The 24568-nt window shown below is 53.5% G+C and overlaps 1 protein-coding gene across 1 annotated transcript in view; it reads right to left on the bottom strand.

The window, feature by feature from the left end:
* Positions 1-439: 439 nt before the first annotated feature.
* The window catches only part of LOC145338906 (uncharacterized), a 105863-nt gene continuing 81734 nt past the window's right edge, over positions 440-24568 (bottom strand). The window contains exons 9-15 of the mRNA XM_080183301.1: positions 13136-13231; positions 12541-12630; positions 10006-10095; positions 5391-5486; positions 4855-4944; positions 3127-3212; positions 440-2622 (exon numbers count right to left, since the gene is read on the bottom strand). Coding sequence (XP_080039427.1) covers positions 2527-2622; positions 3127-3212; positions 4855-4944; positions 5391-5486; positions 10006-10095; positions 12541-12630; positions 13136-13231 — 644 coding nt within the window. The 3' untranslated portion in view covers positions 440-2526. The remainder of the gene's footprint in view (positions 2623-3126; positions 3213-4854; positions 4945-5390; positions 5487-10005; positions 10096-12540; positions 12631-13135; positions 13232-24568) is intronic.

Genomic DNA, 24568 nt, shown 5'->3' with positions numbered 1-24568 from the left:
CAGCCAGCGACACCCGTGTCCCACGGATGAATGAGAAAACTCACCCCTCTTGTGTGATTCAGGACGGGATACTGCACTCTCTCAGTCATGGGAAAACAGCAGAGTGGAACCGAGTACCGATGCACGCACCCAGAATTCAAATACCTCCCTGGATTCACAGAAGGATATCCCTACGTCTAGCGTCCGTCTTCTGCCTTTTTTTGGGGGGGGGGAGGTGTCTTCCATTGCTGGGATCTTACCCTGTCTCCTTCTGCAATGGCACAAGGAGACCTCAGATAGCAAGCAATAAACGACCCCTTTTAGTGACCAGATCAGGAATTCTCGGGCACATTCTGAAGTTAGCCTACAGCCCAACTTTTACTTTTGATTCGGGCGTTCGGGTGAGAGTAAGTTGTTTCAATCCAGGTTTGATTCAATTGACCCACTAGGGAGCTTTGACCAAACAAAGTTTATTTAAGATCACAATTAGCATATAAGAAAAAGAATTAGCCTCACTTTCACCAGTTAAAGAACTTAAACATGACAAAGCGCAATTCTTAACAGCAAGCTATCTCTGTTGTTCCAATTTATCAGTATTTCCTCACAGACGTAAATCGCTTCTTCAGAACCAGTAAGCAATGAAGACCAATATGCCCACGCGGATGTTGGATTTCCAGACTTTTAACACCTCCAGTCACAGCTCCAGACAACGGTTTCCAGAGAAAGATATATTCTCAAAAGGCAGAACTTCAGAGTAATAAACCTAGTCTCTCCCCCCTCACCTTGACTCTCTGGCCCCCACCCCGTGACAGACCCTTCAACTCAGGGGAACAGCTGCTCCCTATCCACTCTGTCCATGTCCCTCATAATCTTATACACCTCCATCAGGTCTTCTCTGCTCCAGAGATAACAGCCCGAGTTTGTCCAGCTTCCCCTTATTGCTCCCACCCTCTAATCCAGACAGTATTCCTGGGAAACCTCTTCTGCACCCTCTCCAAAGCTGGCACACCCTTCCCTGTGATGTGGTGATTAGAATCAAACGCGAGAGTCTATAAGTGCGGCCTGAGCAGAGTTTTATAAAGCAGCAACCAGATATCCGGACTCAGATGAACGGTCATTCTCTAAATCATTTGTCCTCTGCTCAGACATCACTAATATTCAAAACTAATCAGAGGATTTGTTTCATTTGTCCCTCTCCTCTCTCAATCTCTCTGTCTCTGCCCCTCTCTCTCTTTCTCTCTGACTCTTTCTTTCTCTCTCGGTCTCTCCCTCTCTCTGCTTCTCTGACTATCTCTGTCTCTGACTCTCCTTCTCTCTGACGTTCTCTCTCTGTGTCTGGAACAAGCTAACAGAGGCAGTAGTAGTGGTGGGAATAATTTTGTCCATTAAGAAGCATTTAGACAGTTGCATGGGTAAGATGGGTATTCAGAGATATGGGCCAAACACGGGCAACTGGGACTAGCTTAGGGGTTTAAAAAAAGGGCGGCATGGACAAGTTGGGCTGAAGGACCTGTTTCCACTCTGTAAACCTCAATGACTCTATCTCTCTCTCTCCGCCCCTCTCCTCTCCCTGTATCTCTGCCTCTCGCTCTCTCTCCCCCTCTCTCTCTGCCGATCTCATCATCTCTCACTCTCTGTCTATCTCTCTCTCTTTGATTTTCTCTTTCTGTGCCTCTCTCTGCCTATCTCACCATCCCTCTCTCTTCTCTGTCTATCTCTCCCTCCCTCTTTCTCTCATTCATTCTCTCTCTCTGACCCTGTTCAATGTCAGTGTTGAATCATTTCTCCATTCTACACAAACCTCCATTCAAGTGGGGATATCGGAGATGTTTCACCTTCCATAGGGGCTGTCTGGGGTCCTTCAAGCTTAAAGTTTCCTTAATTGTGTCACGGGTAGGCTTACATTAACACCACAATGAAGATGCTGTGAAAATCCCCTAGTCGCCACACTCCGGTGCCTGTTTGGGTTACACTGAGGGAGAATTTAGCATGAGGAAACCGTGGGAGGAAACCAAAGGAAACCCACGCAGACACAGGGGGAACGTGCAGTCTCTGCACAGACAGTGACCCGAGGCTGGGAATCGAACCCAGGTCCCTGGCGCTGTGAGGCTGCAGTGATAACCCACTGTGCCACGGGGCCAGCCCTTGTCTCTGATATCAGTGCTGACAACTCCCTGAATCTCAAAGGGCCAGACGCAATGGGAGATCTTTCATCCAGTTCCCTCAGTCAGGGGAGAACCCGAACACCCCGGAACGGGACACAACTGGAGGGTCAGTCTGGTTCCAACTGAGCAGCAGGCATTCTTTACAAAACAGGACTTTAATTCCCTCCTGAAAGCGATCAGAAACAAATGCTTCAAGCTCCCACACCCTGCAGCCTAACACACAGTAAATATAGCTTTAACTCTCACACACTTCTCATTGGAGATGAACCCTGTACTTGCGGGAAACGAGCTGAGATTAAGGTCGAACGGTCCTGGAGCGATCTGGGAATCACACCCAGACCGGATCACGGGATCCGGTTGCTCGCTCACAGGGTGATCTCCATCAGGGATCCGGCTCGTCCACATCCCAGCACTGGACCTCCACCTGATCCCAATCGATCAGCTGCTTTGGACACTGATCCTGGAACATCTGCTGCACCTGGAAAGGACACAGGAAAAAGGATGAGAGAGAGAGAGAGAGAGACAGAGAGAGAGACAGAGAGAGAGACAGACAGAGAGAGAGAGACAGACAGAGAGAGAGAGACAGACAGAGAGAGAGAGACAGACAGAGAGAGACAGACAGACAGAGAGAGAGAGACAGACAGAGAGAGAGAGAGAGAAACAGAAAGAGAGAGAAAAACAGAGAGAGAGAGAAAAGAGAAAAGAGATAGAGAGAGAGAGAGATACAGACAGAGAGATACAGAGAGAAAAACAGAGAAAGACAGAGAGAGTGAGAGCAGTAGGCCATTCAGCCCATCTGGAGACTGTTATTAAAACTGTGAGGCCATTCAGCCCCTCTTGTTATGGGGGCGAGAATGGACAGAGGGGACCCAAGGGTTAATGATTGTGAGCTGGAATCAGCAGTCAGTGAGTGCTGACAGTGAGGGGGTGGGGGTCCTCTCTCTCTCTCTGGTGTTGAGCTCACTACAATACAAACTCTCACCTTCCTCACGGCCACCTTCTTTGCTGTGTCATCGTCCAGTTCCGTCATTGAAGAGATCTCCACATTAATGGTCTGGGACCCAGAATCTAAACACAACACAACACACCGTCAGCAAGGTCCACACAGCCAGGGTTTAGTGTAGGAAGCAGCATCGATCGAGAAATATCCCTCGCAGAGAATTTACCTCCTCGTCCCGACTGTTTAATATCATCTCCATTCTCCATCACTCTCTGTGTCTCCCACATTAACCCAGAACATCACCGTCACTCCCCACAGTACGAGCCCCACTCGGTGGATATTCACTACTGTCATATCCCACTCCCCTCTCTCACTGCACCCCACTCCCCTCTCTCACTGCACCCCACTGCCCCCGCTCACTGCACCCCACTGCCCTCGCTCACTACATGCGAAGAAAGCTTATGGAATGCTAGCCTTTATCGGAAGGGGTATAGAGTATAAGATCTGGCGTCTAATGCTTCAGTTGTACAGAACGCTGGTTAGACTGCATTTGGAGTACTGAGTCCAGTTCTGGTCACCTTACTACCGGAAGGACGTGGAGACCCTGGAGAGAGTGCAGAGAAGGTTTACCAGCTGCTGCCTGGTATGGAAGGACTGGGTTATGAGGAAAGATTGGGTAAACTGGAGTTCTTCTCCTTAGAAAGACGGAGATTAAGGGGGGATCTGATAGAGGTGTATAAAATAATGAAGGGTATAGATAGAGTCAACAATGGCGGGCTTTTTCCGAGATTGGAGACAAATATCACGAGGGGTCACGAGCTAAGGGTGAGGGGGGAGAAGTATAATTTGGATACTCGAGGGAGGTTTTTCACACAGAGGGTCGTGGGGGTATGGAATGCACTACCAAGTAAGGTGGTGGAGGCAGGCACACTGGACTTGTTTAAGGTTTACTTAAACAGGCACATGAGTGAAACAGGGATGGAGGGTTATAGGAGACGGTTTTAAAAAGGGTCAGAGCCTCGGGACGATACTGGAAATGTAATACTACATGTTAATGTTTTGTCTCTTTTAATCCGCAGGTGTGTCGGTCCACCTTGTTGTCTAGCGAGAGGCATGCACACAGAGGGTCGTGCGTGGGCTGCTCTTGGATGTTTCGAGAGTGGCCCAGGACTTCGCGTTGTTGCGTGTGCTTAAACCTGGACCTGCAGATGGGCACCACAACAGCTCACTGACTATCACTGCTAGCTGTGCAGATGCATGGATTTGGGCCAGTGTCTGTGGGAGTTTGCACATTCTCCCTGTGGTTGCGTGGGTTTCCTCCGGGTGCTCTGGTTTCCTCCCACACCCAAAAGATGCGCTCTTAGGCTGATTGGTGTACCAAATTGACCCTATATACGCATACACACGGGGCAAGGTAGGTGTAGGAAAATGCTTTGTTAAGATGGCGGCACGGGGTCGTTGGGCTGAAGGGCCTGTTTCCCGTGCCGGGTTGTTCATTGTACACCCCACTGCCCTCACTCACTACACCCCACTCCTCGCACTCCATCCCTCTCCCCTCACTCACTCCATCCCTCTCCCCTCACTCACTCCATCCCTCTCCCCTCACTCACTCCATCCCTCTCCCCTCACTCACTCCATCCCACTCCTCTCACTCACTCCCTCCGTCTCTATCTGGAATGCGCTCCGCTGATGTCCCAGGAAATGATTTTCCGACTGTCGGTGGGGGGTGGGATGAGGATTCCAGTGGGAATGTTCCCGGAATTCAGTTACCTGAGGTTGGAGATCCGGCTGGGACAGAGGATGACTGCTCGCTGGATTCTCTAGTCGATTGGTCCCCGTGTGTGGGAGGTGTGGCTGTCCCTGAATCCACCAAGGGTTAAAGAACCTGGCGTCAGTCAATATTGGGGAATAACGGATCAGAGCCTCACACTGCTCTTACTCTCTGAACAATATCACACCGTAATCTTTACAAAATGTTCATGTTCCAAACACACCAGATTGTAGCAATCAATCCCCGAAAACCAGACACAATAGGAATAGGAGTCGCCCATTCAGCCCTTCAATCCTGCTACCCCATTTAATAAGGACATGGCTGATCCAACAATTTGATTCATCACACAGTGAGAAGTACTGTTCCTAGCTTGCTATACAGACAAAGTATACTATTCATAAAGAAGTAAAGGAGAGAGTATGGAATGCGGTGTTACGGTCACAGATAAGAGGTAGAGAAAGGTATGTTGGCCTTCAGAGCGAGCGGATTTGAGGAGAGGAATAAGGATGTGGATAAACTAGCGGCAGTTTGATACCTGAGGTTGAAGATTCTGTCGGGATTCGGGAAGCTGGGTCAGTGGATTCCGACTGGGATTTATCATCGGCTCCCAGAGTTGGTGCTGTCCCTGGATCTGTGACAAGGGAGGAGATATGGGAGATCACAGAGGAGAAATCATCCCAATCTTCATCTGTTTGGAATGGAAATTCAGGCCAATTTACACTTCCCAATTTATTCCACCCGCAATCAGTCAGTGCCCAGAAACTGTGTCACAACGAGACATTAAATCACACTGCACTCTGCACACAGCACACTAACTCCTGTCACTACACCCCACTGCCCTCGCTCCCTCAGTCCCACTGCCCTCGCTCCCTCAGTCCCACTGCCCTCGCTCCCTCAGTCCCACTGCCCTCGCTCCCTCAGTCCCACTGCCCTCGCTCCCTCAGTCCCACTGCCCTCGCTCCCTCAGTCCCACTGCCCTCGCTCCCTCAGTCCCACTGCCCTCGATCCCTCAGTCCCACTGCCCTCGATCCCTCAGTCCCACTGCCCTCACTCACTCAATCCCACTCACCTCACTCCCTCAATCCCAATCCCCTCACTGACGACACCCCACCCCCCTCTAACACTACATCCCACTCCCCTCACTCACTCCAGCCTACTCATGTAACTTACTCAACCCACTTCCCTCACTCACTCCACCCTACTCCTCTCATTCACTCCATCCCTCTCACCTCACTCGATCCATCCCAGTCCCCTCACTCACTGCATTCCAGTCCCCTCACTCCATTCCACTCCCCTCGTCACTACACCCCACTCCACTCACTCACTACGCCCCAATCCCCTCAGTCTCTACACCCCAATCCCCTCAGTGACTACACCCCAATCCCCTCAGTCACTACACCCCAATCCCCTCAGTCACTACACCCCAATCCCCTCAGTCACGACACCCCAATCCCCTCAGTCACGACACCCCAATCCCCTCAGTCACGACACCCCAATCCCCTCAGTCACGACACCCCAATCCCCTCAGTCAATCACTCCCTCCGTCTCTATCTGGAATGTGCTCCGGTGCTGTCCCAGGAAATGATTTTCCGACTGTCGGTGGGGGGTGGGATGAGGATTCCGGTGGGAATGTTCCCGGAATTCAGTTACCTGAAGTTGGAGATCCGGCTGGGACAGAGGATGACTGCTTGCTGGATTCTCCAGTCGATTGGTCCCCGTGTGTGGGAGGTGTGGCTGTCCCTGAATCCACAAAGGGTTAAAGAACCTGGCGTCAGTCAATATTGGGGAATAACGGAACAGAGCCTCACACTGCTCTTACTCTCTGAACAATATCACACCGTAATCTTTACAAAATGTTCATCTTCCAAACCCACCAGATTGTAGCAATCAATCCCCTAAAACCAGACGCAATAGAAACAGGAGTCGCCCATTCAGCCCTTCCATCCTGCTATCCCATTTCATAAGGACACGGCTGATCCAACACTATTTTATACTTAATTTACTATTGTCACATTTATTGGGACTCAGTGAAAAGTATTGCATCCAGCTGGCTGTACAGGCAAAGCATACCATTTATAAAGAAAGGAGAGAGTGTGGAATGCAGTGTTACGGTCACAGATAAGGGGTAGAGAAAGGTGTATTCAAAATTCTGATGGCAGCAGGGAACAAGCATTTTTTGAGTCGTCAGTACATGACCTCAGACTTTTTTATCTTTTTCCTGACACAGAACGTGGAAGATTGTCCAGAATGCGTGGGGTCCTTGGCCCCGAGGCATCAAATGGTATGTTGGCCTTCACAGTGAGAGGATTTGAGGAGAGGAATATGGATGTTGTGCTGTAATTGTACAGGTCATTGGTGAGTCACACTTGGAGTATTGTGTGCAGTTTAGGTGTCCGTATCTGAGGAAGGATGTTCCTTGTTATAGAGGGAGCACAGCGAAGGTTTACCAGGCTGATTCCTGGGATGGCAGGTCTGTCATATGAGGAGAGTCTCAGTCGGTTAGGATTATATTCACTGGAGTTAGAACATAGAACATAGAACACTAGAGCACAAACAGGCCCTTCGGCCCACGAGTTGTGCCAATCACATCAATACCTACCAATCCATAGACCTATCTATAGCCCCCAATCCCATTAACTCTCATATACTCATCCAGAAGTCTTTTAAAAGACCCCAGCGAGTTTGCCTCCACCACCACTGACGGCAGCCGATTCCATTCACTCCCCACCCTCTGAGTGAAAAACTTACCCCTGACATCATTTCTGTACTTGCCTCCCCGCACCTTAAATCTGTGTCCTCTCGTAGCGACCATTTCAACCCGGGGAAATAGCCTCTGAGAATCCACCCTATCTATTCCTCTCAACATTTTATAAACCTCTATCAGGTCGCCTCTCAACCTTCGTCTCTCCAGGGAGAAGAGTCCCAGCTCCCACAACCTATCTTCATAAGGCATGCCTCCCAATCCAGGCAACATCCTTGTAAATCTCCTCTGCACCCTTTCAATAGCTTCTACGTCCTTCCTATAGTGAGGCGACCAGAACTGCGCACAGTACTCCAAGTGAGGCCTGACAAGGGTCTTATAAAGTTGCAGCATTACCTCACGACTCCTAAACTCAATCCCTCGATTAATGAAGGCCTGTACACCATACGCCTTCTTGACCACATCCTCCACCTGCGAGTTTAGAAGAGTGAGAGGGGATCTCATAGAAATTTACAAAATTCTAACAGGGTTAGACAGTGTAGATTCAGAAAGAATGTATCCAATGGTGGGGGGGAGCCCAGAACAAGGGGGGGGGGAGGGGGGGTCATAGTTTGAGGATAAGGGGTAAACCTTTTAAGACTGGTATTATCGTGAGACTATTAATCCAGAAACTCAGCTGATGTTTTGGGAGACACGGGTTTGAATCCCACCACGGCAGATGGTGGAATTTGAATTCAATAAAAAATATCTGGAGGTAAGAATCTACTGAAGACCATGAAACATATCAAATGGTGTGTTGGCCTTCACAGCGAGAGGATTTGAGGGGAGGAACAGGGATGTTTTGCTGTAATTGTACAGGGTGTTGGCGAGGCCACACCTGGAGTATTGTGTGCAGTTTTGGTCTCCTTATCTGAGGAAGGATGTCCTTGTTATAGAGGGAGCACAGTGAAGGTTTACCAGGCTGATTCCTGGGATGGCAGGTCTGTCATATGAGGAGAGAGTAAGTCGATTAGGATTGTATTCACTGGAGTTTAGAAGAGTGAGAGGGAATCTCATAGAAACTTATAAAATCCTAACAGGGTGAGACAGGGTAGATTCAGAAAGAATGTTCCCGATGGTCGGGGGAGTCCACAACAAGGGGGCGGGGGTCATAGTTTGAGGATAAGGGGCAAGCCTTTTAGGACTGAGGTGAGGGGAAATTTCTTCACCCAGAGGGTGGTGAATGTAAGGAATTCACTCCTACAGAAAGTAGTTGAGGCCAAAACGTTGTGAGATTTTGAGAAGAAATTAGATATACCTCTTGGGACTAAAGGGATCGAGGGACATGGTAGGGAGCAGGGGGTGAATCAGGATATTGAATTTGATGATCAGCCATGAATTCATAATGAACGGCGGAGCAGGCTGAAAGGGCTGAATGGCCTCCTCCGGTTTCTAGTTTCTGTGTGTCACTGTTTCCATGAGCTTCTGACCCGGTGTCCCAGCATCCTGGCTCTCAGAGACGATGACCCTCCCTCCCTCCCCTTCCCGCCAAGTCCTCCTTTGTACCACAGTTTTCTGCAGCCTCTCTCCATTTCAATAACGCTCCCTCAACCCCGCGCCCCTGACTCCCTCAATCCCGCTCCCCTGACTCCCTCAATCCCGCTCCCCTGACTCCCTCAATCCCGCTCCCCTGACTCCCTCAATCCCGCTCCCCTGACTCCCTCAATCCCGCTCCCCTGACTCCCTCAATCCCACTCCACGACTCCCTCAATCCCACTCCCGACTCCCTCAATCCCGCTCCCCTGACTCCCTCAATCCCGCTCCCGGCTCCCTCAATCCCGCTCCCCTGACTCCCTCAATCCCGCTCCCCTGACTCCCTCAATCCCACTCCACGACTCCCTCAATCCCACTCCCGACTCCCTCAATCCCGCTCCCCTGACTCCCTCAATCCCGCTCCCGACTCCCTCAATCCCACTGCCCTCACGCGCTGCACCCCACTGCCCTCACGCGCTGCACCCCACTGCCCTCACGCGCAACACCCCACTGCCCTCACGCGCTACACCCCACTGCCCACACTCGCTACACCCCTCTCCCCACACCCCTCTCCCCACGCTCGCTACACCCCTCTCCCCACACCCCTCTCCCCACGCTCGCTACACCCCTCTCCCCACGCTCGGTACACCCCTCTCCCCACGCTCGCTACACCCCACTGCCCACGCTCGCTACACCCCTCTCCCCACGCTCGGTACCCCCCTCTCCCCACGCTCATGACATTTCACTCCCCTCACACATCCCAAACTCTTCACTCACTCCATCCCACTCCCCGCACTCACTCCATTCCACTCCTCTCATTTACTCCCTCCGTCTCTATCTGGAATGTGCTCCAATGCTGTCCCAGGAAATGATTTTCCGACTGTCTGTGGGGGGTGGGATGAGGATTCCAGTGGGAATGTTCCCAGAATTCAGTTACCTGGGGTTGGTGATCCGGCTGGGACAGAGGATGACTGCTCGCTGGATTCTCCAGTCGATTGATCCCCGTGTGTGGGAGGTGTGGCTGTCCCTGAATCCACAAAGGGTTAAAGAACCTGGCGTCAGTCAATATTGGGGAATAACGGAACAGAGTCTCACACTGCTCTTACTCTCTGAACAATATCACACCGTAATCTTTACAAAATCTTCATGTTCCAAACACACCAGATTGTAGCAATCAATCCCCTAAATCCAGATGCAATAGGAACATGAGTCGCCCATTCAGCCCTTCCATCCTGCTATCCCATTTAATAAGGACATGGCTGATCCAACACAATTTTATATTTATTATTGTTACATGTATTGGGATTCAGTGAAAAGTATTGTTTCTTGCACATCAAAAGAATACCGTTCATAGCGAAGGAAAGGAGAGGGTGCAGAACGTGCTGTTACAGCCACAGCTCGGGTGCAGAGAAAGATCAACTTAATGCAAGGTAGGTCCATTCAAAAGTCTGACAGCAGCAGGGCAGAAGCTGTTTTTGAGTCGGTTGGTACGAGACCTCAGACTTTTGTATCATTTTTCCTGTGGGAAGAAAGTAGAAGAGAGAATGTCCGGGGTGTGTGGAGTCCTTGATTCTGCCGGCTGCTTTTCCCCGAGGCAGTGGGAAGTGTAGACAGAGTCAGTGGATGGGAGGTTGGTTTGTGTGGTGGGATTGGGGCTACATTGACACAATCCTTTCTAGTTTATTGGGACACTGCAAAAAGAATGGAAATTTCTTCACCCAGACGATGACTCTCCCTCCCCTTCCCCCCCACAAATGGCCGAATGGCCTCCTCCTGCTTCTGGTTTCTGTGTCTCACTGTTTCTATGAGCTTCTGACCCCATGTCCCAGCATCCTGGCTCTCAGAGACGGTGACCCTCCCTCCCTCCCCTTCCCCCCACAAATCCCCCTTTGTACCGCAACTTTCTGCAGCCTCTCTCCATTTCAATAATGATTCCCCATCTCATTCTCCCTTCTAAACGCAACAATCTCAAAATTTCCCAGGGGGAGCTCCATCTGCCAATCCCCTCGGTCGCTACACCCGCTCACGCCAGTCGGAAATTCTGGCAGGAAGTCTGGGAAATGTCGAATTCGGATACACTAGTGGCAGTTTGATACCTGAGGTTGGAGATGCTGTCGGGATTTGGGAAGTGGATTCCGGCTGGGATTTATCTTCGGCTCCCAGAGTTGGTGCTGTCCCTGGATCTGTGACAAGGGAGGAGATATGGGAGATCACAGAGGAGAAATCATCCCAATCTTCATCTGTTTGGAATGGAAATTCAGGTCAATTTACACTTCCCAATTTATTCCACCCGCAATCAGTCAGTGCCCAGAAACTGTGTCACAACGAGACATTAAATCACACTGCACTCTGCACACAGCACACTAACTCCTGTCACTACACCCCACTCCCCTCGCGCCCTCAATCCCACTGACCGCGCTCACCAAGTCCCACTGCCCTCGCTCCCTCCGTCCCACTGCCCTCGCTCCCTCCGTCCCACTGCCCTCGCTCCCTCCGTCCCACTGCCCTCGCTCCCTCCGTCCCACTGCCCTCGCTCCCTCCGTCCCACTGCCCTCGCTCCCTCCGTCCCACTGCCCTCGCTCCCTCCGTCCCACTGCCCTCGCTCCCTCAGTCCCACTGCCCTCGCTCCCTCAGTCCCACTCCCCTCGCTCACTCAGTACCACTCCCCTCGCTCACTCAGTACCACTCCCCTCGCTCACTCAGTACCACTCCCCTCGCTCCCAGTCCCACTCCCCTCACTCCCTCAGTCCCACTCCACTCGCTCACTCAGTCCCATTCCCCTCGCTCACTCAGTCCCACTCCCCTCGCTCCCTCAGTCCCACTCCCCTCGCTCCCTCAGTCCCACTCCGCTCGCTCACTCAGTCCCACTCCGCTCGCTCACTCAGTCCCACTCCACTCGCTCACTCAGTCCCACTCCACTCGCTCACTCAGTCCCACTCCCCTCGCTCACTCAGTCCCACTCCCCTCGCTCACTCAGTCCCACTCCCCTCGCTCACTCAGTCCCACTCCCCTCGCTCACTCAGTCCCTCAATCCCACTCACCTCACTCCCTCTCCCCTAACTCCCTCTCCCCTCACTCACTACACCCCACAGCCCTCTAACACTACATCCCACTCCCCTCACTCACTCCAGCCTACTCATGTGACTCACTCCAACCCACTTCCCTCACTCACTGTGTCCCGATCCCCTCACTCAATCCAGCCTACTCCTCTCACTCACTCCATCCCTCTCACCTCACTCAATCCATCCCAGTCCCTTAACTCACTGCATTCCAATCCCCTCACTCCATCCCACTCCCCTCACTCAATACACCCCACTCCCCTCAGTCACTACACCCCAATCCCCTCAGTCACTCAATCCCTCTCCTCTCAATCTGGAATGTGTTCCGGTGCTGTCCCAGGAAACGATTTTCCGACTATTGGTGGGGGGGTGGGATGAGGATTCCAATGGGAATGTTCCCGGAATTCAGTTACCTGAGGTTGGAGATCCGGCTGGGACAGAGGATGACTGCTCGCTGGATTCTCCAGTCGATTGGTCCGTGTGTGTGGGAGGTGTGGCTGTCCCTGAATCCACAAAGGGTTAAAGAACCTGGCGTCAGTCAATATTGGGGAATAACGGAACAGAGCCTCACACTGCTCTTACTCTCTGAACAATATCACACCGTAATATCACTCCCCTCGGTCCCTCGATCCCACGCCCCTCGGTCCCTCTCCCTTGCCCCTTCAATCCCACTCCCCTCGCTCCATCGACCCAACTCTCCTCGCTCCATCAATCCCACTCCCATCGCCCCCTCAATTCCACTACCCTTGCCCCTTCAATCCCACTCCCCTTGCTCACTCGATGGCACTCAGTTTACTCTCTCAATCCCACTCCCTCATTCCCCCAAGTCCACACCGCGAACAGTCCTGGCCACTCTCCGCATTCAGATCACCCCACTCCCCTCGCTCCCTACATGGCATTCCACTCCCTCACTCACTCATTCCCACTGCCCTCGCTCCCTCAGTCCCACTGCCCTCGCTCCCTCAGTCCCACTGCCCTCGCTCCCTCAGTCTAGTGGCAGTTTGATACCTGAGGTTGGAGATTCTGTCGGGATTCGGGAAGCTGGGTCAGTGGATTCCGGCTGGGATTTATCTTCGGCTCCCAGAGTTGGTGCTGTCCCTGGATCTGTGACAAGGGGGGAGATATGGGAGATCACAGAGTAGAAATCATCCCAATCTTCATCTGTTTGGAATGGAAATTCAGGCCAATTTACACTTCCCAATTTATTCCACCCGCAATCAGTCAGTGCCCAGAAACTGTGTCACAACGAGACATTAAATCACACGGCACTCTGCACACAGCACACTAACTCCTGTCACTACACCCCACTCCCCTCACTCCCTCAATCCCACTCCCCTCGCGCCCTCAATCCCACGCCCCTCGCGCCCTCAATCCCACTCCCCTCGCACCCTCAATACCACTCCCCTCGCACCCTCAATACCACTCCCCTCGCACCCTCAATCCCACTCCCCTCGCACCCTCAATCCCACTCCCCTCGCACCCTCAATCCCACTCCCCTCGCACCCTCAATCCCACTCCCCTCGCACCCTCAATCCCACTCCCCTCGCTCACCAAGTCCCACTCCCCTCGCTCCCCCAGTGCCATTACCCTCACTCAAATCAATCCTACTCCCCCCACTCAAATCAATCCCACTCCCCTCGCTCATTCAAGCCAATCCCACTCCCCTCACTCCCTCAAGCCCACTCCCCTCGCTGCCTCAAGCCCACTCCCCTCGCTGCCTCAGTCCCAATCCGCTCGCTCCCACTGCCCTGGCTCCCACTGCCCTGGCTCCCTCTGCCCTGGCTCCCTCAGTCCCACTGCCCTCGCTCCCTCAGTCCCACTGCCCTGGCTCCCTCAGTCCCACTGCCCTCGCTCCCTCAGTCCCACTGCCCTGGCTCCCTCAGTCCCACTGCCCTCGCTCCCTCAGTCCCACTGCCCTCGCTCCCTCAGTCCCACTGCCCTCGCTCCCTCAGTCCCACTGCCCTCGCTCCCTCAGTCCCACTGCCCTCGCTCCCTCAGTCCCACTGCCCTCGCTCCCTCAGTCCCACTGCCCTCGCTCCCTCAGTCCCACTGCCCTCGCTCCCTCAGTCCCACTGCCCTCGCTCCCTCAGTCCCACTGCCCTCGCTCCCTCAGTCCCACTGCCCTCGCTCCCTCAGTCCCACTGCCCTCGCTCCCTCAGTCCCACTGCCCTCGCTCCCTCAGTCCCACTGCCCTCGCTCCCTCAGTCCCACTGCCCTCGCTCCCTCAGTCCCACTGCCCTCGCTCCCTCAGTCCCACTGCCCTCGCTCCCTCAGTCCCACTGCCCTCGCTCCCTCAGTCCCACTGCCCTCGCTCCCTCAGTCCCACTGCCCTCGCTCCCTCAGTCCCACTGCCCTCGCTCCCTCAGTCCCACTGCCCTCGCTCCCTCAGTCCCACTGCCCTCGCTCCCTCAGTCCCACTGCCCTCGCTCCCTCAGTCCCACTGCCCTCGCTCCCTCAGTCCCACTGCCCTCGCTCCCTCAGTCCCACTGCCCTCGCTCCCTCAGTCCCACTGCCCTCGCTCCCTCAGTCCCACTGCCCTCGCTCCCTCAGTCCCACTGCCCTCGCTCCCTCAGTCCCACTGCCCTCGCTCCCTCAGTCCCACTGCCCTCGCTCCCTCAGTCCCACTGCCCTCGCTCCCTCAGTCCCACTGCCCTCGCTCCCTCAGTCCCACTCCCCTCGCTCCCTCAGTCCCACTCCCCTCGCCCACTCAGTCCCACTCCCCTCGCTCACTCAGTCCCACTCCCCTCACTCACTCAGTCCCACTCCCCTCGCTCACTCAGTCCCTCAATCCCACTCACCTCACTCCCTCTCCCCTCACTCACTACACCCCACAGCCCTCTAACACTACATCCCACTCCCCTCACTCACTCCAGCCTACTCATGTGACTCACTCCAACCCACTTCCCTCACTCACTGTGTCCCGATCCCCTCACTCAATCCAGCCTACTCCTCTCACTCACTCCATCCCTCTCACCTCACTCAATCCATCCCAGTCCCTTAACTCACTGCATTCCAATCCCCTCACTCCATCCCACTCCCCTCAGTCACTACACCCCAATCCCCTCAGTCACTCAATCCCTCTCCTCTCAATCTGGAATGTGTTCCGGTGCTGTCCCAGGAAATGATTTTCCGACTATTGGTGGGGGGTGGGATGAGGATTCCAATGGGAATGTTCCCGGAATTCAGTTACCTGAGGTTGGAGATCCGGCTGGGACAGAGGATGACTGCTCGCTGGATTCTCCAGTCGATTGGTCCCCGTGTGTGGGAGGTGTGGCTGACCCTGAATCCACAAAGGGTTAAAGAACCTGGCGTCAGTCAATATTGGGGAATAACAGAACAGAGCCTCACACTGCTCTTACTCTGAACAATATCACACCGTAATATCACTCCCCTCGGTCCCTTGATCCCACTCCCCTCGGTCCCACTCCCCTCGGTCCCTCGATCCCACTCCCCTCGGTCCCTCGATCCCACTCCCTTGCCCCTTCAATCCCACTCCCCTCGCTCCATCGACCCAACTCTCCTCGCTCCATCAATCCCACTCCCATCGCCCCCTCAATCCCACTACCCTCGCCCCTTCAATCCCACTCCCCTCGCTCACTCGATGGTACTCAGCTTACTCTCTCAATCCCACTCCCTCATTCCCCCAAGTCCACACCGCTCACAATCCAGGCCACTCTCCGCATTCAGATCACCCCACTCCCCTCACTCACTACATCCCACTCCCCTCGCTCTCTACATGGCATTCCACTCACTCACTCACTCATTCCCACTGCCCTCGCTCACTCAATCCCACTCCCCTTGCTCACTCATTCCCACTGGCCTCACTCCCTCAATCCCACTCCCTCAATCCCACTCCCCTCGCTCCCTCAATCCCACTCGCCTCTCTCCCTCAATCCCGCTCCCCTCGCTCCCCCAATGCTACTCCCTCGTTCCAACAATTCCACACCCCTCACTGTCCAGCCCACTCTCCTCACTCACACAATCCCACTTCCCTCACTCACTGCATCCCACTCCCCTCACTTGTGCATCCCACTTCCCGTCACTCACTCTATCCCACTCTCCTCAGTCACTACATGCCACTCCCCTCACTCACTCCATCCCGCACCCCTCACTCACTCCATCCCACACCCCTCACTCACTCAATCCCACTCCTCTCACTCACTCCATCCCATCCTCTCACTCACTCATTCCCACTCCCCTCGCTCACTCATTCCCACGCCCCTCGCTCCCTCAATCCCACTCCCCTCACTCCCTCAATCCCACTCCCCTCGCCCCTTCAATCCCACTCCCCTCGCTCTCTCGATCCCACTCCGCTTACTCTCTCGATCCCACTCCGCTTACTCTCTCGATCCCACTCCCCTCGCCCCTTCAATCCCACTCCCCTTGCCCCCTCGATCCCACTCCGCTTACTCTCTCAATCCCACTCCCTCATTCCCCCAATTCCACACCGCTCACAGTCCAGGCCACTCTCCGCATTCACTTCACCCCACTCCCCTCACTCACTGCATCCCGCTCCCCTCGCTCACTACACCCCGCCCCCCCTCACTCTCTACATCCCACTCCCTTCACTCATTCAGTCCTTCTCTGCTCACTCACTCCATTCCACTCCTCTCAATCACTCCCTCCGTCTCTATCTAGAATGTGCTGCGATGCTGTCCCACGAAATGATTTTCCGACTGTCGGTGGGGGGTGGGATGAGGATTCCGGTGGGAACGTTCCCGGAAATCAGTTACCTGAGGTTGGAGATCCGGCTGGGACGCAGGATGACTGCTCGCTGGATTCTCCAGTCGATTGGTCCCCGTGTGTGGGAGGTGTGGCTGTCCCTGAATCCACAAAGGGTTAAAGAACCTGGCGTCAGTCAATATTGGGGAATAACAGAACAGAGCCTCACACTGCTCTTACTCTCTGAACAATATCACACCGTAATCTTTACAAAATATACACGTTCCAAACACACCAGATTGTAGCAATCAATCCCCGAAAACCAGACGCAATAGGAACAGAGTTACCCATTCAGCCCTTCCATCCTGCTACCCCATTTAATTCGGACAAGGCTGATCCAACACTATTTTATATTTCATTTATTACTGTCACATGTAATGGGATACAGTGTGAAGGATTGTTTCTTCTACGCCAACAGACAAACCCCCTGGCTCCCTCAATCCAGCTCCCCCGATCGCACTCCCCTCGCTCCCTCGATCGCACTCCCCTCGCTCCCTCGATTACACTCCCCTTGCTCGCTCGATCACACTCCCCTCGCTCCCTACATCCCTTTCCCCTCGCTCACTCAATCTCACTCCGCTCACTCACTCATTCCCACTCCCCTCGCTCACTCATTCCCACTCCCCTCGCTCGCTCATTCCCACTCCCCTCGCTCACTCATTCCCACTCCCCTCGCTCGCTCATTCCCACTCCCCTCGCTCGCTCATTCCCACTCCCCTCGCTCGCTCATTCCCACTCCGCTCACTCACTCATTCCCACTCCCCTCGCTCACTCATTTCCACTCCCCTCGCTCACTCATTCCCACTCCCCTCGCTCCCTCATTCCCACGCCCCTCGCTCCCTCATTCCCACGCCCCTCGCTCCCTCATTCCCACGCCCCTCGCTCCCTCGATCCCACTCCCCTCGCTCCCTCGATCCCACTCCCCTCGCTCCCTCGATCCCACTCCCCTCGCCCCCTCGATCCCACTCCCCTCGCCCCCTCGATCCCACTCCCCTCGCCCCCTCGATCCCACTCCCCTTGCCCCCTCGATCCCACTCCGCTTACTCTCTCAATCCCACTCCCTCATTCCCCCAATTCCACACCGCTCACAGTCCAGGCCACTCTCCGCATTCACTTCACCCCACTCCCCTCACTCACTAGACCCCGCTCCCCTCACTCACTACATACCACTCCCTTCACTTATTCAATCCTTCTCGGCTCACTCACTCCATTCCACTCCTCTCACTCACTCCCTCCGTCTCTATCTGGAATGTGCTCCGATGCTGTCCCAGGAAATGATTTTCCGACTGTCGGTGGGGGGTGGGATGAGCATTCCGGTGGGAATGTTCCCGGAATTCAGTTACCTGAGGTTGGAGATCCGGCTGGGACAGAGGATGACTGCTCGCTGGATTCTCCAGTCGATTGATCCCCGTGTGTGGGAGGTGTGGCTGTCCCTGAATCCACAAAGGGTTAAAGAACCTGGCGTCAGTCAATATTGGGGAATAACGGATCAGAGCCTCACACTGCTCTTACTCTCTGAACAATATCACACCGTAATCTTTACAAAATCTTCATGTTCCAAACACACCAGATTGTAGCAATCAATCCCCTAAAACCAGACGCAATAGGAATAGGATTCGCCCATTCAGCCCTTCCATCCTGCTATCCCATTTAATAAGGACACGGCTGATCTAACACAATTTTATATTTCATTTATTATTGTCACATGTAATGGGATACAGTGAAAAGTATTGTTTCTAGCGTGCTGTACAGATAAAGCATACCGTTCATAAAGAAGGAAAGGGGAAAGTGTGGAATGCAGTGTTACGGTCACAGAGAAGGGGTAGAGAAAGGTGTATTCAAAAGTCTGACAGCAGCAGGGAAGGTGTTCTTGAGTCGGTTGGTACGTGACCTCAGACTTTTCCTGAAGGAACAAGGTGGAAAAGAGATTGTCCGGGGTGCGTGGGGTGCTTTGCCCCGAGGCATCGAATGGTATGCTGGCCTTGAGAGTGAGAGGATGTGAGAAGAGGAATAGGGATGTTTTGCTACAATTGTACAGGGTGTTGGTGAGGCCACACCTGGAGTATTGTGTGCAGTTTAGGTGTCCGTATCTGATGAAGGATGTCCTTGTTATAGAGGGAGCACAGTGAAGGTTTCCCAGGCTGATTCCTGGGATGGCAGGTCTGTCATATGAGGAGAGACTCAGTCGGTTAGGATTATATCCAATGGAGTTTAGAAGAGTGAGAGGGCATCTCATAGAAACTTGTAAAATTCCAACAGGGTGACACAGGGTAGATTCAGAAACAATGTTCCCGATGGTGGGGGGAGTCCAGAACAAGAGGGGTCAGAGGTTGAGGATAAGGGGTAAACCTTTTAGGACTGAGGTGAGGAGAAATTTCTTCACCCAGAGGGTGCTGAATGTGTGGAATTCACTCCCACAGAAAGTAGTTGAGGTCAAAACGTTGTGAGATTTTGAGAAGAAATTAGATATACTTCTTGGGACTAAAGGGATCGAAGGACATGGTGGGGCGAAAGCGGGGGGTAATCAGGACATTGAATTTGATGATCAGCCGTGAATTCATAATGAAAGGCGGAGCAGCCTGGAAGGGCTGAATGGCCTCCTCCTGCTTCTCGTTTCTGTGTCTTACTGTTTCTATGAGCTTCTGACCCTGTGTCCCAACATTCTGGCTCTCAGAGACGATGACCCTCCCTCCCTCCCCAACCCCCCCGCCCCGCCAAGTCCCCATTTGTACCGCAGCTTTCTGCAGCCTCTCTCCATTTCAATAATGATTCCCCATCTCATTCTCCCTCCCGTCTCACAGTTTCCCAGGTGGAACTGCATTTGCCAATCCCTTCGGTCACTGCAACCACTCACGCTAGTCGGGAATTCCGGCAGGATATCTGGGGAATGTCGATTCCAGATAAACTAGCGGCAGTTTGATACCTGAGGTTGCAGATTCTGTCGGGGTTCGGGAAGCTGGGTCAGTGGATTCCGGCTGGGATTCATCATCGGCTCCCAGAGTTGGTGCTGTCCCTGGATCTGTGACAAGGGAGGAGATATGGGAGATCACAGAGTAGAAATCATCCCAATCTTCATCTGTTTGGAATGGAAATTCAGGCCAATTTACACTTCCCAATTTATTCCACCCGCAATCAGTCAGTGCCCAGAAACTGTGTCACAACGAGACATTAAATCACACTGCACTCTGCACACTAACTCCAGTCGCTACGCCCCACTCCCCTCGCTCCTTCAATCCCGCTCCCCTCGGTCACCCCGTCCCTCTCCCCCTCGGTCACCCTGTCCCCCTCCCCCTCGGTCACCCCGTCTCCCTCCCCCTCGGTCACCCCGTCCCCCTCCCCCTCGGTCACCCCGTCACTCTGCCCCTCGGTCACTCCGTCCCTCTGCCCCTCGGTCACTCCGTCCCTCTGCCCCTCGGTCACTCCGTCCCTCTGCCCCTCGGTCACTCCGTCCCTCTCCCCCTCAGTCACTGGGTGTGTCAGTGTCCCGGTATATCCAGTCTCACCCTCCTGGGTCATTTTGAAACAGCAATGCACCTGCGCAATAAACAGCGTTACAATATTTTGTCGGTTTCAGCTCATAGACAAAGTAACTGCTGCAGTTTTTAATCTTTATCTCTTGCTTCCAGCTGCAGAGATTCCTAATCCCAGTAAAACAGACTGTCCCGCTTCCTTCCACCTGGTCCAGGGTGGGATGTGATCCTGAAATGAGATGTATAAATATTGGAGAGTGTAAGCGATGTGAACAGTGCTGGACAGTGAGAGTAAATCTGACATTGTAAAGTCTGACTCTACCCTCTAACCAGCCTGGAGATCCTGTGGAGCAGTGTCCCTCTGCGACCTGAAACTCCGGAATCTTCCATCCTCCAGAACTGGAACAACAATCACAGAGACAGAGAATTACAGAGTGATACAGCTGGGATTGAGAGCCATTCGGTCCTCTGTGTCCCTGCTAGCCCCTGTGAATGATCTCCCCAATGTTGTCTCCCACTCCTCCCATTCTCTCCCCACTGGATTTTACACCTCTCCTTCCAGCATTTACCCAATGTCCTTTCCAAATGTTTCCATTTCATCTACTTTGCTGGCCCTTCGGCCCGCCATCTCTATGTGTTGGTGGTGGAGAGAGTGAATGTTTGTAGTTAGCGTGTCGATCGAGCTGTCCTGTCCTGTCCCGAATGGTGTTGATCTTTCTCGAGTGTTGTCGGGAGCCCCACTCATCCAGGTAAATGGAGAGTATCCCAACAGACTCGTGACTTTTGTGCTTGTACGTGGTGGACTGGCTTTGGTGGGGAGCCAGGAGGTGGGTTCCCTTCTGCAGATTGCCAGCCTCTGACCTGCTCTGGTAGCCACAGTATATCAATGAGTGTTCAGTTTCTGGTCAATGGTAACCCCCAGGATGGTGTTTGATGGGGAGGGATTCAGTGACGGCAATGCCATTGAATGTCACGCGGGGAGATGATTAAGTTCTCTCAAATTGGCTGGGCCCTGGGTCAGTTTCTGGTCAATGGTAACATCCAGGATGGTGATAATGAGGGTGGTGGTGTGGGGGAGGTGGGAAAGGGGGGCTATGCAACGATGGTTCAATGTGGAGGAGGGAGATGGTCAGATCCTCCCTTCTTGGAGATGGTCATTGCCTGGCACTTGTGTGGGGTGAATGTTACCACTGATGGGGAGGGAAATCTGCCATCCTTACTCGGTCTGGCCTGCGTGAGGCTCCACACACACAGCAACCTGGCTGAGTGTGAAATCTCCCCACAGGCCACTCATTTCTCACCAACAACCATTCACATCATCACGGGAAGAATTTACCGACTGCTGTTTCCCACCCCCGGCTCACCACACACCCCCATGCCCCCCCCCACCCCGCACTGGTATCTCTGACCATCGCAGTCTCTCTGCAGTGACTGTATCCACACTGACCCTTTCCTCCCGCTGTGCCCAGTTTATCAGGAAATGTTGCTGCCTCTACCTTTTAAACCGGTACCAGCCTGGACGAAGGTCATAATCACACTTCACGTCCCTGACACATTCTGTCCGTCTGCAACTTGTGCTCCTCCAGGTATCGTTCAGCACAGTGTGATCCTCACAAGGGTCAGTGTGTGCGGAGTCCAGAACTGAGACACAGAGACAGGTTTAATGTTAATACAATCTGCAGTTCATTTTCCAAAGAGAATTCTGATTATTGAAGAACCGAAAACCTCGCCTTCGACACCGGCTCCGCTCCTGACACCACCCGATTGAAAATATTACACACTCAGTCTCAAATCTTTTCCCCCTTGTTCGAACCAGGTTTCTATCTGTCTCCCAGTGAAATCCTGACCCTCTGCCTCACACCTCAGACACAGCACCCTCTGTTCCAGATGAACAATTGGAGCCGAGGCTATGGGAACATGGCAATAAACCCAACAGAGACACCACAAATGGTCAGGCTGGGCAGAGAGGCAAAACCGTGGCGAATGGAATTTTACCAGAACCAGAGAGGGACAGACAGATTGACGGGGATCGGTCAGAGAATCGATGGGGACACGAGGAGAACTGATTTCACACGGTGAGTGGTTCGGGTGTGCAGTGAGCTGTCTGACAATGTGGGGGAGGCAGGTTCAATCGAGGGATTCGCAAGGGAATTCGACTGGAATCTGGAAAGGCCGAAAGTGCCGAGGTTACACCCCGCCCCACTCCCCTCGGTCACTGCACCCCACTCCCCTCGGTCACTGCACCACACTCCCCTCACCCACTGCACCACACTCCCCTCACCCACTGCACCCCACTCCCCTCACCCACAGCACCCCACTCCCCTCACCCACAGCACCCCACTCCCCTCACCCACTGCACCCCACTCCCCTCACCCACTGCACCACACTCCCCTCACCCACTGCACCACACTCCCCTCACTCACTACATCCCAGTTGCCTCACCCAAGGATGTACAGGATAGGTGGATTGGCCATGCTAAATTGCCCGAGTGGCCAAAGGTGTGTTGGTTAAGTGGACTGGTGTTGATAACTTGCCCCTTAGTGTCCCAAGTTATGCCTGTCAAGTGGATTGGCCAAGCTAAACTGCCCCTTAGTGGCCAAAGATGCGGCAGTCAGGTGGATTGGGCATGCTGAATTGACCCGTAATGTCCAAGGTTGTGCCTGTTAGGATGATTTGCCATGTTAAATTGCCATTTAGATGTAATTATAGAACACAGAAGATAGAACCCTTCGGCCCATCGAGCCTGCACCAACCATAATCCCACCCAGGCCCTCCCCCCATATCCCTACACATTTACCCCACTAATCCCTCTAACCTATACATGCCAGGACACGAAGGGGAAATGTTTTAACATGGCCAATCAATCTAACCCGCACATCTTTGGACTGTCGGAGGAAACTGGAGTATCCGGAGGAAACCCACACAGACACAAGGAGAATGTGCAAACTCCACACAGACAGTGACCCGAGCCGGGAATCGAACCCAGGTCCCTGGAGCTGTGAAACAGCAGTGCTAACCCACTGTGCCCCCATGCCACCCATGTGGATTGGCCATGTTACATTGTCCCTTCGTGCCCAAAGATGTGCAGGTTGCCTGGATTGGCCGTGCTAAATTGTCCCTTCGTGTCCAAACATGTGCGGGTTCGGGGGATTGGCCATGATAAATGTGCAGAGTTATGGGGATAGGATTTGGTGTGGGCCGAGTGTGCTCTTTTGGAGTGTGGGTGCATAATCGATGGGCTGAATGGCCTCGTTGTGCACTGTTGGCATTCTGTGCTTCCATAAGAGATGCTGTCTGCACAGAGTATGACTGTAGGTAAAGCTACAGCCTGTGCAACAGCCTAATGACATCACCATCAAATCATGTGATCCTAAAGCAATCATGCAAACACTTAAATATATAACAGGGCTCATTAACACAGCGCAGTTTGACAACAGGACTTACTCAGGAAGCCCAGAATCAGCAGCAGGGTCCTCATCTCGCTGGCTGAGATTCTGCAGAGGGAAAGACAGAATTCATATTAGAGAGAGTTAAGAGGATATGGGGAAGGGTGCGGGGAAACAGAGCCAGTATTAAATAATGAGTGCCTGCAAGAGATCAGTCTGTTTCTCCAGTTAGAGTAGGTGAGCTCTGACTGGGTCCCCTATAGACCGAGGTGAGCCCCACCTCCTGTCCCACGGCCTCCGTGACTCAATCCTTCCCTGGTTCTGCAGACAATTCCCCCCAAAGCCCCCGTAAATAACCCGTGAGGGGTCTGTCAGGTACCACTTTCCCACCACAAAAAGGCCAGGCGATGACACTCTCACCACCCACCGCCCCTTAACATTCAATGGTGTTCCCATCACTGAATCCCCCAGCCTCAACATCCTTGGGGTTACCATTGGCCTGATGTGGACACAGGTCAGGAATGTGATGGAATATTCTCCCCACTTGCCAGGATGGGTGAGACTCCAACAAGTCAGGAAAACGGGCAATGCAGACCCGCTTTAGGATCACGGAAGCGGGGGCCGGGGGGGCGGGGGGCCAGGGGGGAGCGGGGGCCGGAGGAGTGAGGGCTGGGGGAAGTGAGTGTGGGGGGGGGTAGTGGGGGCTGAGGGAGTGACGAGTAAGAGTTTGAGGGAGTGGGGGCTGGGCGAGTGGGGGAGCGGACATAGGGAGTGAGGAGTGAGGGAGCGGGGCATGAGGAGTGAGGACAGAGAGAGTGAGAATGGGGACAGAGGGAGTGAGAGTGATGAGTGAAAGAGTGATG

The sequence above is a fragment of the Carcharhinus amblyrhynchos genome, unplaced genomic scaffold, assembly GCF_965287045.1.
Source record: "Carcharhinus amblyrhynchos unplaced genomic scaffold, sCarAmb.v2.hapA chromosome_233, whole genome shotgun sequence".
NCBI classification, from domain to species: Eukaryota; Metazoa; Chordata; class Chondrichthyes; order Carcharhiniformes; family Carcharhinidae; genus Carcharhinus; species Carcharhinus amblyrhynchos.
Note: the sequence above shows the minus strand (reverse complement) of the source record. Positions and strands in the feature narration are given on the sequence as shown.